The 12,903-nt window shown below is 40.0% G+C and overlaps 1 protein-coding gene across 1 annotated transcript in view; it reads right to left on the bottom strand.

Annotated features, from left to right (window-relative positions):
• drd2a (dopamine receptor D2a) overlaps positions 1-12,903 on the bottom strand; it is a 57,764-nt gene that overhangs the window by 19,321 nt on the left and 25,540 nt on the right. The window contains exon 2 of the mRNA XM_080888257.1: positions 10,640-10,950. Coding sequence (XP_080744383.1) covers positions 10,640-10,918 — 279 coding nt within the window. The 5' untranslated portion in view covers positions 10,919-10,950. The remainder of the gene's footprint in view (positions 1-10,639; positions 10,951-12,903) is intronic.

A 12,903-nucleotide genomic window follows, 5' to 3' on the forward strand; every position in this document is an offset into this window, starting at 1 on the left:
GTATCTCGGCGTCTCCCACCCGTGTCGCCAGAGCCTGGATCCGAGACGTCTGTTCACGGATTGCGGCCAGCACAGTATCAACTTTAACATCCAATAAAGTTGTAATGCTGTCAGTTATCTTACTCAGAGCCGCAAGGATATTCGGGTCGATATCACTCCCAGTTTCCTCAGCGTCAGCGGAGATTTCTGTGTCGCTGGCGTTAGCTTCTTCAGGCTCAGCCGCCATAGGACCCACAATGTCACTAGCCTGCACAACCGGAGCTGTCTTTTTCTTAGACCTGACGTTAGGCATTTTAGAAAAATAGTCGTCCAGACTCATTATAGAGTTACTCCCACGCACATTTGTAACGTTTCACCAGGTGAACACGTATTTTAGACGGATAATCGGGGGACCTCACCGGAGCACAGCGAGACGGGTGTTCGCGCTACGTAGGGTTGCCAACCGTCCCTTAAAAAACGGAATCGTCCCGTATTTAGAAACAAAAGTACACGTCCCGTATTGAGCTAATAAGGGACGCACTTTGTCCCGTAATACAGTGAGAATCAAAAGTAGTCTATAAATGTTTATGGAATTAACGCTTTGTTTGAAAACATAATTCCCAGCCCCTCTCCTGCTTTGTGACCAATGAGCTGACAGCACACTTATGACAATTCGAGTATGACAATTCAGATTATCTCATTGGTCGAGGAAAGGTCGCTTGCGGAGAAAATACCGGAAGACAACAGATGACCACAACAACAAGCATGGCCAACAGGGAAACAAACGCCGACACTGCGGTGCACGTCTCGGATGACAGTACACCTAAAGCTGGGCAGACACTGCGATTTTTTTCAGTCACGTTATTCAGCTCTTGCTCAAACTGCACGATTGACTCGCAGGATTAGAAGTTTGCAGGTCACGATGCAGGGTCTCACACTATACGGCCCGATGCTCTGATGCGACCTGAGTGCTCACACTGTGCCAACATAACATGAAGGTTATAACAGAAAATCTGTCGCTCGCTCTCTCTGTCTTTCACTCACACAGACACACCACCATCAACTTTGCTAAATTGCTAATGAAAAACATGATCAGGCAGCTGTGATTGAGCAGCAGTGTAAATCCAACTATTTTCACGGTTGTTGTGGTCGTGATAATTTTGTGATGCCACATCGAAAAGGCTCGGATGAGCTTTCCAAAGTTCTACAAGTGCCTCCATCACTTGTGTCCAGATCACACGCTGCACAGCCGTGCTGCGCCGTCTTTTTCACCGATGTTTACGTGTTTGCGCATGAGCAGTGTGAGCGGCTGTGGTGACACCCTCACGAGCGATTGATGATCGGGAGCTGGTCGTGAGGTGTTAATCGCTTCTCGTTACCCCACGTATACTACACGATGCACGATGAAGGCCAAAATCGGGCCGATCACCAAATCGGTCGCACGACTCAAAAATCGGCTCAAAATGGGCCAAAAATCGCACAGTGTAAGCCCAGCGTTAGACCAGCAATGTTTGATCCCCTCAGAGAAAGAAAAAAAGGCTGCAAAAGTACAGGGAGGACTGGGAAAAGGAAAACACCTGGCTGGGAAAGTGCACGATAACACCTATAAAGCGCACTGCACTGTGTGCCGGCGCACTTTTTCCATAGGCATGCTTCTAGTGGTGGGCACAAGAAGAACATGAGGGGCGTGAAAGCTCGGGGAACCCTTAACCAATTTTTTGTCCACCAGGCCACGGCAGAAGCAGATATGGTATGTAAACACTGGTTTGTTGTTTAAACCCTCTGGTTAAGGTTAATATGGGCATGTGCGGTGAATATCAGCGCTATGTGGCCAGAAGTGTGATAATATCATTTATTTTGTGTAATAAACAACTGCAAGGATGGATGATTACAACAAATAGATGAATAATACATAAAAGTAATACATAGATGAATAATGATGATGAGTTAAGGTGCGTAATCATGGGAACAAGCGGGTTTACAAACAGGAGCAGCTGATTAGCATTAGAAAAGCTGAAATAATACCTCAACTGAAGCCAATTGTACTAAATGCACTATATGTGCACTGTTACAAGAATATTTTTCGTTCTATTGCTTTCTATTAATTTATATAATTTTAAGTTAAGCAGGACAGAGTTCTTTTAAAGAAAGATTTACTTATATTCTCAAAAGTTAAGCATGACGGGCTTCTGTTTAAGAAAGAGACCTGTTTTACTGTGTTAATGTTGTCATTTTGAGCTAAAAATAAATGGCTAAATGATCATTTGTTTCCCATATGGTCATATCACACAGAATATGCATCTGCTTAAATCAAATTCAAGTCAAATGGTTAAAAAATAATTTCACACACACAAAAAAAGAGCTACCACACTGGGAAGGGTGAAGACAACTGGGTTGCCCGGCCCTGGCCACGAGGTGTCCCTTATTTATTTTTCAGGGAGTTGGCAACCCTAGCGCTACGACGCCATCTTGCCAACACGTAACTCGAAATAAGGATGTTATATGAGATACATCATTTACTAGTCAAATGAATTCTCATTTGTCAACTGGAGAAAGGATTAGCTGATTTGGATTTAAATGAGTCATTCCTTTGACAGTCAAAATAATGTGCTGTTTTATTAATTCTTATCTTTTATTAATGTTTTATAACTAAAAAGAAGGAAAATGTATTATTTTAAAAATGCTATTTTTGCTCAGCAGGGTGGAGCATCAGTATCTGTGTTTTACTGACAGAAGTGCTACATGTCTTTGAACATCAATGTTTTTCTTCCCACCTTTACTACAATTAACAATTTTTGTGCATGTTTTGACTTGTGGTGTCTACCTTGCAAAGCAGCTTGATTCTTATTGTAAGATTCATAAGATCAGATTTTGAGCTACAAGACTTCTGGAATAATGTCCTTTGGGCAGGAAAGAGCAAAGTGGAGATATCTGGCTATAAATCTGGCTTTAATACACACCACCACATTTGGTGTAAACACAGCATAAACACAGCAGCGCAAACACCTCATACCAGGTGTCAAGCACAGTGATGGACGGTGATTTGGGCTTGTTTTGCAGTTACAGGATCCAGGGACTTTGCAGTCATTGAGTTGACTATGAACATCTCTGTATATAAAAGCATTGTAGAGCCAAATCTAAGTCTATCAGTCAGAGAGTTAAAGCTTTGCCAAAATATTGTCATGCAACAGGACAATGATTCCAAGCACAGCGGCAATATTTTTCCAACTTTGATGAATGGTAATAATTTTAGACAAGAGTGGCACCTGGTGTGCTCTTCTGCTTCTGTAGCCCATCTGCTTCAAGGTTCAATGTGTTATGCATTCAGAGATGCTCTTCTGCATACTATGATTGTAATGAGTGTCTATTTGAGACACCATTGCCTTAAACTGGGAGCAGGCTGGCAATTCTCCTCTGACCTCTGGTATTAAGCAGATTTTTAAATATAGAACTGACTTTGTCTTTTAGGATCTTTGCAAATCCTACACATGGTCAAGTGGAAAAATCCCAGTATTTTAAGTTTCTGATATGCTTCGACTTTTAACAACAAACATGCCACATTCAAATCATTTAAATTGCTTTCTTTCCCATTCTGATGCTCAGTTTGACATAAAGCAGGTTGTATTGACCATGTCTACTTCCCTGAATGCATTGAGTTGCTCCCATGTGATGGCTGATTAGATTATTTCCCATTACAAGCAGCTGAACTTCTGTACCTTAAAAAGTGGCTGATGAATGTGATACATTAAAGTAAATCAGAAAATTTCCAAAAAGATTCTCATGCCCATCCAAATAATTGAATTCAGGTGTTTTTTGGATCACTTTAATGATCACTGGTGTATTACATCAAGCACCTAGGCATGCAGACAGCGTCTACAAACATTTTCGAATGAATGTTTCGCCCATAGCAGCTCAGTAAATTCCAACATAGTAATGTGATAGGATGTGCAGCAAGTCCAGTTTAGAAATTTCCTCACAACTAAATATAAGTCAACTCTTATTGGTATTATGACAACAACAACAGCAACTCAGCCATGAAGTGGTAGGCCAGCCAAAATCACAGAGCGGGGTCAGTAGATGCTGAGGTGCATAGTGTGCAGAGATCATCAAATTTCTACAGAATCAGTAGCTACAGATCTCCAAATTTTATGTGGCTTTCAGATTACCTCAATTCAATTTATTTATATAGAACTAAATCACAACAACAGTCTCCTCAAGGGGCTCATCAGAACAGCTGTATCCACATTATGAAATGCGATGCAGCGTCTGATGCAGTTGGGTTAAAACTGGACTCTAGAGGAATGGAGACATGTTATCTTGAGCGATGAATCATGCTTCCCCGTCTGGCAATCTGATGGAGGAGTCTGGGTTTGGAAGTTGTCAGGAGAATGGTACCTATCTCACAGCATTGTGCCAAGTAAAAGTTTGTTGGTGTGGTGTGGGGTTGGTTTTCAGGAGTTGTGCTCGGCCCCTTAGTTCTAGTGAAAGGAACACTTTAATCTTCAGCATACCAAGACATTTTGCACATGTTCCTAACTTTGTGGAAACGTTTTGGGGGTGGCCCCTTGATTTTCCAACATGACTGCGCACCAGTGCACAAAGAAAGGAAAGGACCATAAAGACATGGATGAGCGAGTTTGGTGTGGAAGAACTTGACTGGCCTACACAGTCCTGACCTCAACCTGATATAACACCTTTGGGATAAATTAGAGCAGACACTGTGAGCAAGGCCTTCTCGTCCAACAACAGTCTGACCTCACAAATATGCTTCTAGAAGAATAGTAAAAAAAAATTCCTTGTGGAAAGCCTTCGCAGGAGAGTTGACACTGTTGTCTGCAGAGGATGGGTAGATGTCATTTAAACGATGAAGAATAAGAATAGGATGTTATTCTAGTTCACATGTGAAGTGAAGGCAGGCAAGGGAAAACTTTTGGCAATATAGTGTACGTAAATAGGCAAATAACCAATAAATACATACATGAATAAATAATCATATTGGTAAAAATGGAAATTTGACTCTGTAATGCAGCGGTCCTCAACCCCCGGGCCTCGGACCGGTACCGGTCCGTGAGTCGTTTGGTACCGGGCCGCGAGAGCTAAGGCTCAGGTGTGAAATGTGTGGTTTTCAAGGTTTTTATCGGTTTTCAGCGTTATTTTGTTATTGTTTTTATCGTTAACTCGGTTTTCCTGGGTCTTTTCACGTGTGTTATGAATAAATCTTCTTTTTTTTCGGTACCGGTACTAGTTTTATTTTGTTGTATTTATCTGTGACACCTTAAAGGCCGGTCCGTGAAAATATTATCGGGCATAAACCTGTCCGTGGCGCAAAAAAGGTTGGGGACCGCTGCTGTAATGTACACATGTAGAGCTTTACTACAAAAATAGGGTTATGTCACTCATCAGTCAGATGAGATTTTTCCCTGAAAATGTCAAAAGAAGTAAATACAACAGTAGGGCTGGGCGATATGGCCTAAAATTCATATCGCGATATAATTTGAAGCATGTGCGGTAACGATATATATCACAATATATTCTTTTCTTCTGTATAACATATTTTCCACACTAAAAATCCTTTAATTTTCTCAAAAATTGAGAGTGTTCCTTATGTATGAATTCTGGTTGTGCTTACTGACCTCGAACCGATTTCTGCGTGCAGAAATCTGTTAAAAAATGTTTTAGTACAGCTTTGGTAAGCCGCACTGCTTGATGGATTGTCAGAGCATTACGGCTGCCTAGTGAGGAGCTTTGCGGAGTAATATGGGTCCAAAACTCCGTCAACTTCAGGTCCCAAAGTAAAACAAACACTAAGAGTTAAAAACGGTCTAAATTCTTTCATCTTTAATTAAATCATCAGCATTGCTGCTTTATCGGGTGTAACAATTAAGTTTAACATCCATGCGTCCATGAAAACAGAATTTGTTAAATTTAATGGAGTTAGAAGTTAACAGGAAGTTAGCTCGCTAGTTTACACCTAAACATTTCATACCATGTTCTGACTGAGAGATTTTTTAAACTAATTAAAACGTACAGCTCTGCTACCAGTTCCGACATAAATGAAGACAGAAAACTAAACAGCAGTGGCATTTGTAGTAGGGCTGGGTATCGTCACTGATTTCTAGAATCGATTCAATTCCGATTCACAAGGTCCCGAATCGATTCGATCCACGATTCGATTTAATTCGATTCGATTCAATTCGATTTGAATCTGGGAAATTTTGACAGTCGTAAATATTATAATTCAGATCAGTACATTTACATATTTTTGTATCTATAAAAAGGAAGCTGACACACGCAAGACTTTATCAAAGGTGTGAGCATCACAGCAGATGCCTTTGTGTCAAAGTAGCTGAGGATAAAACACAGAAAAACATGAAGGTGATTTTCCTGGCCTGGGATTTTATAAAAATATTCTGCAGTACATCAAAAATGAAAGAAAACCATTAATCAACACATGAACATTACCTCTGAAGTTACAGCGGTTTTATTAGAGACACGACTAAACGTTTTGCATTTTGCATAATTTTAGTTTATGTTTGTTCAGTATTGAACGGCAGAAATTAGGTTTTCTTTTTGGAAGTATATAAAACGAAAAAAAAAAAAGCGTCGGAAGTATCGAATAATGAAGAAAACAGATTTTTAGACGGGAAACTGTTCTTGAAGTACAGAGGGGGGGGGGGGCAGCTGTGCATCGTGGTCGAAGCATAACAGTAAAAGTACACTGAATTCATGACGATGTTTATGTGAAGCATAGTTTGGATCTTCTTTTGCTGCTGGTTCGGTCAATATTGTTTAGAGAGACATCAAACTAACAGCTTTAGAATCAGCACATAAAAGGCCGGAAAAACACAAAGCGCAGACCCGCCGACAGATCAGAATCAGCGAGCTGTCGGCTTTCAGCCCCGACTGTGAGAAAGGCAACATCTAACTGATTCTGATCCGCGGGTTGCGCTGCGTGTTTAAGTCTTTGTGCAGAATCCGTGTTCCTGCTCTCATTTACTGTCTTAGCTGTTTGGTGGCTGTTGAAATTTTGTGAGATTTCACCTGAGATTCTGGCATTTCGGGCAAAATAAATTTATATTAAAAAATCGATTCAGGATTTTAATGAATCGATTTTACATTATCCAAGCCAGAATCGATTTTAATCAATAAATCGATTATAAAAACCCACCCCTAGTTTGTAGGGTTACTGAAGTTGGACTACCTGGTATATAATGTTGTGCTACGTGATTGCTAGCGACACAGCTATGTTAGCATAACATTAGCACAGTGAAGCTGGAGGATGGATGCCAACTTTTTTCCACTCGATAAAAGTTAACGTGCAGGATTCTGGTGGTTAGGGACAAATGCAATCGCATAGCAGGATGCTGTACTTCAGTCAGGAGAACAACTGAGATTATTCATCCACAATACGAGGTTAGTTATTAATATACTGCAACAACATGGGAATAGAACAGCTGCGAGAGAATTCAACATTAATGTATCAATGTTACGGAAGTGGAGGAAGCGCAGTTTTTGGCTTTCCCCATATTTCAAAAGTGCTTCATCTCTTTGCTATGACTGTCGCCCGCCATAATTTGCAGATGATAATGGTTTTAGCCGCTGCGATGCTTTTGACCAAAACAGGCGCAGCTTGATGACATCATCAACATGCGCTATCGCGATAGAGCGATATAGTCAAAATCTCTATCGTTGGCCAAATTTATATCGTTTCTATCGCCCACCCCTATACAACAGGAGCCATCACTCTACTCTACAAACTTTCTCTGGTTTCCAAATTGAAATTCTGTACACATATCAGCCACAATGCCTGACAGCATATTCTTTACAAAGCCTTAAACAGGATTTAAATTACAGCATTAGCTGCCTCCGCAGGTAAGGCGGGTGTTTATTCCTGCAGTTTTTGTGCAACACTGTTCATAGCCTTCATTAAATTCATGGCTCTGACCAGGTCACTGTAGCTGATCGCCAATTATGCACTCCAAGGTAATAGACTAACAGGTTTAGTTGTTGGCATGATGAATATTTTCCACTGATTACATTTATGAGCCATTTGGTTTGCAGTAGTTTTCAAACATCTGCCTGCTGTGTGGATGCTATAAAGACATGAGGCAACACCTTGAAAGCAAATATTCTACTATATACATGTTTTATTCACCCTTACTTTAAACTAACTCTCAACTTCTAGTTATGCAAAATGTTCCCTCCGTACGCTTTCTAAATCAGTCACACTAGGCAGAAAGCAAAACCTGCACTAATTAATGCAAATTTAGTATTTAATAATAAAGGGCAAGTTGAATAACCTGCCCACACTCTGTGACTATGTTCCCACTGTAGTTCATGCTGTTACATTCTTAACACGAGTTAATACGCGAGTTACATGATGACCTGAGTCAGTGGCATTCTAAAAAAATTCAGTGCCTACACATGAATACAGAAAAATAGGAACAAAAAGGAAAGATGAGGCTTGAAGAAAGGCCTCTCCGAGTTCAGCAAAAAACAGAATAAAACAAAAACAATATTGTAAGTATTGTCATGAAGTTTGTTTGTTTTAATCATCTGAAACGAAGCCTAATTTCAGATGGTGTCCGTGATGGAAGAAAGATGTTATGAAGAACATGAGTTGAATAATTGACAAATCTCTGCCTAAATTCCTCCGTTGTGAGCTCTGAACATATAAGGCCATCTTCACTCAACACGCTAATCCAGAGATTATGAAACTGTCTGGTGTTTACCTCAAAATGATGTGAACTGTGCAGCAGTTCCAAATAATTTCCTATTTTCAAGGATTTCTAGCGGACCAACTACTAGCGTCTCACTTTATCCCATCTCACATTAGTAGGAGGCCTGACAGCCTTGGAGGGACACACCAGAATCAGATGAGCATCCCACTCTAAACACAAGCTGGGAAGTAATCCCTTTTGACTTTGACAAACAGCCAGCACTTGCTTCCCAGCATATTATTCTAAGGAGGACTTCACTCTCCAAATTGCTGTTATTAGCCTGTTTGGATTAAATGGCTATAAAATTGAAGAAATCTGTTTCTTAATGCACCAAACTGCTCATGTGGGTCTTCCCCCCCCCCCCCCCCCCCCCCCATTTAACTGTAAGAGATGTAGATTGAATGGAAAACACAGACGCCAAACATTTAGCTAAGTAAAATAATAATCCTATCGAGCTAGACTTTGATTCCTATAGATTTACATGAATAATTTTGCAAAACTACATTTATGATGTGTAGAGCCAGAACTAAGTGTGGGGCATCAGGAGAAACAAGAGCAGCCAACTACTCGGTGAGTGTTTTGTAATCTGATGTTATGTTTGCACACAACAGATCCTATAAAGGAACAGCAAACAGTCAGATTTTTGTCCAAAAGCATGCTGTGACTTATATTTGATGAAAGATCCGGAGTAGTTTTAGTGTTCGCCGTACTTCAAATGTGTTACACTTAGTAACGCACACTTGTTCAGTTAAATCTCTTTACACCATCAAAGACTTACTTTTCTGATATCAAATGCTATCTTTTATTGATAAAGTTTTATGCTGTAATTTGTGGGCTTTGATACGTTGCTGATTACAATTCATCTCCCACTTATGCGATCCGCTTTGATGTAGGCTCCCTCTGCGTGTATCCAGCTGGCCAAATCAACAGAGACAACAAGTAAATAATTTGGATAAAAACAAACAGAATGTGCAGGTTGGATACTTTATGCATGAACGAGCTTGAATCTGATTGTTTTTGGCAATGACCACAAAAATATTCTTTTGTTTATTTGAAAAAATATGCCCAGATCATACGGACAGAGTTGGGCTATGAAATTCTTTAAATGCACTATAATCTGGTTAAAGTGATAATCATCAAGAGTTTCTGAGAAACATGGGGGGATTAAAGTCCCCGCAGTCTTAGATTGCTTTTTTTTCCTACATCAGACAGCGTGACCTGAAGCCTAATGGTCAGAAATAACCGCAGGATGAAGGAGGTAGCTTCCAGAGATGGGCAAAGATTTTTCAAAAAGACCGACCACATCCCACTCACTTGGCAGGATGTGCATGCTATTATGAAACATCGAAGTCTGCCTTCTCTTTAAAAATGTGATTCCGATGTGTCATATTTAAATGATGTACCATAATTCATTTAAAAAACAAATGCAGCAGTTCTCTGAATGAGAAAGGATGTAGCCCAGTATTTGGGTGAATTATAGCCTAACATCCAGCTCTTGTTCAAATAGACTGCTCTGACATTTTGCTGTTGTCACATAGTGGGACTACATTACAGGCCTTTATCCACTGCAGGACTGATGTGAACACATTAGTCTTCACCTTTGTATCACCTTGAGCCTGTGACCTGTAGTTAACTGTGGGTGACTGTTTGGCTCAAATCCTTTTCACCAAGATTATTTTACTGGCATGCAATTTCACTTAAAGTCCTGCCCTTTCCAGTTTTTTAACCCCTTTCTAAAAAGAATGATTTAAAAAGAAAACTAAATACTGCTTTTTAAGATGGCAATTTTCTGCTTTCTGAAAACCCGAGACACAGAGGGGAAAAAAAGGTTTAAGAAAAAGAAATAAAAGAGCATGTCTGCTGCATAGGTCATGTCAGGCTATATGTCTCTTCGAATATGGGCAAAGAGAGTGTGTGTGCGTGAATTTCTACAATCCTACCTCTAAGTAGACAACCCAGGGCATAACAAGTGTGGCCACCAGAAGGTCAGCGACAGCCAGGCTGACGATCAGGTAGTTTGTGGTGGTCTGCAGAGCCTTTTCCCTGGACACAGCCATACACACCAGCACGTTGCCGAAGACGATGACGAAGATGAGCAGAGTAAGCAGCATGGCGTAGTAGTTGTAGGGGTGCTTCTGCTCTTGGTCTGTATCGTTGAAGCTCCATGTTCCATTGTCATAGAAACTGTCATTGTAGGCATACTGGGTAAAGACATCCATTAGCTGTGAGTGACAAAGGCCAAGAATGGGCCCTGCAAAATATGCAAAAGGAAAGAAATACTTTATTAATGTTGTATACATTTAGGGTTTGCCGACTGAGAAATAAAAAGCTACAGGATGACATCTGAGGTTAAGTTTTCAAGATTTTGATACAGGTTTATCTTGTAATGGAAATGTAAAATTAATATCTTTCCTCAGACACTGTACTCCAGTTCAAAGCAAAAACAGACCTTCGAAGTGTTTTGCTAAGTGCATTCCTTAGTAGGTACTTAGCCATCTTTGGCTGCAGTTAGAGCATCCAACTTCGTGTGGATTTATCTAACAAGTCTAACACATCGATTTTCTTGGTAGAATTGAAACCAATTTTTTGGTTTCTTTTGTGTTTTTTAACTATTATATTTATTTACCTTTGTTTTAAAAAAAACCTGACAAGATGTTAAGAACATTTGATGGCAGAAATATCAACAGCTAAAAGGGCACCTGCACAAATTTGAAACCATTTTAACTAACCACTAGTTATGTACCATAAGAACACACATACAAGCATATGGACATTATATAAACATAACACATGTAATTAAGAGGCAACATCATCAAGATAAACAACAGAAAGACATCAGAGAAGCAGATAAATAGGAAAAAAAAAACACACCAAAAGAACAAAATGCAGAAACATTAGCAGAAAAAGTTAGGGGGGTACTGGCAGGTTGGGAAACAGCTGCAAAAGTGGCAATATATGGAGTGATCCCTATTATTTTAGTTGAGGATGACTTTGTTCAGTTAACAGTTTTTTAAAATTTAAAGAGAAAGAAGAGCAGTGATCTCAGTGACACGGTAAAGGTATGAAGAGCACGAACTAATGCATATTACAACAGGTTCATGAGGTTAACCACTTACCAGAGAAATACAGAGTATGAAAAGTAAGAATATCTATCTCCATAGTTCACCGCTGTGTGCTGACCGGCGTTAGTCTAACACAAGAATGGTCTGTTTATCCATCAAAGCTAAGGTGGAGAATAATCTGTTTGGGAATACTACATCATTAGGTTAATCTTTAGATTGTAGCCTGCTGACATGATGTGAGAAGGACATGGTGATCTATGATAAACCCTCAAATGCGACAATCTTTCAGGCTACAAGGGGGACAGAAGCCTTCCTACCAGATCACACAACATCGTCTTGGTAGTGTTTGGAGTAGAGGCCCTGACGGCTGAAGTGGAATAAGTGCTGCATCTGACAAGTGACTAAGGGCATTAAGAACTGTTTATCGGTGTAAAAGTTACCAGGACCATTCACACAGAAGTAAAAGTGGATATAAAAAAATCTGCAAACCTTGTTGTGAGCATGAACTATTATCTATATATTGAACTATATCGATTGACCTCTTCGGTCTGCATCCATCCATTTTCCAGTGAAACAGGCTCATGCTAGCGACAGACATACAGACATACAGCATGTAAACATTACTGCATCCTCTCAGCTGAGCTTTGATGGATACCATTTTGACTGACATATCAGACCAATGTATTCTGCCATGTTTATGGCTGGTACTTCTACACATCCCTATAACACCCAACCTGACCTAAAGAGACCCTAGTGTCTCCCACTAGGGTGGGAATACAAAATTATGTAACACTAAATACAAAATTATGTAACTGTGTTGGATAATGTTAACTTCCACCAAGTTCCTTCCACTGTTCTGAATAAAATATGAGAGGAGCACTTTTTAGCATGATGTTGGTAAGTATGCAACCACCATCCACAACATCATTTGTTATACACCATGAATGCTAGCCGTGAGGACACTGAAAAGTTATTTTAGGGCATGGTTGCACCATGGAAGGAGACTTCTTCCCTGGTCCACTGTGAGGGAAGACATCATATATGCATTATTAATAAGAGAAACAGATGTCCATCAAAAATATGACAAATTGTGGAATTTTAAGCTATTTGGAGGTGCAATCTGTTGATTTTTGCTGAAGAAG

This window comes from Rhamphochromis sp. 'chilingali', assembly GCF_963969265.1.
Source record: "Rhamphochromis sp. 'chilingali' genome assembly, chromosome: 8".
NCBI lineage: Eukaryota > Metazoa > Chordata > Actinopteri > Cichliformes > Cichlidae > Rhamphochromis > Rhamphochromis sp. 'chilingali'.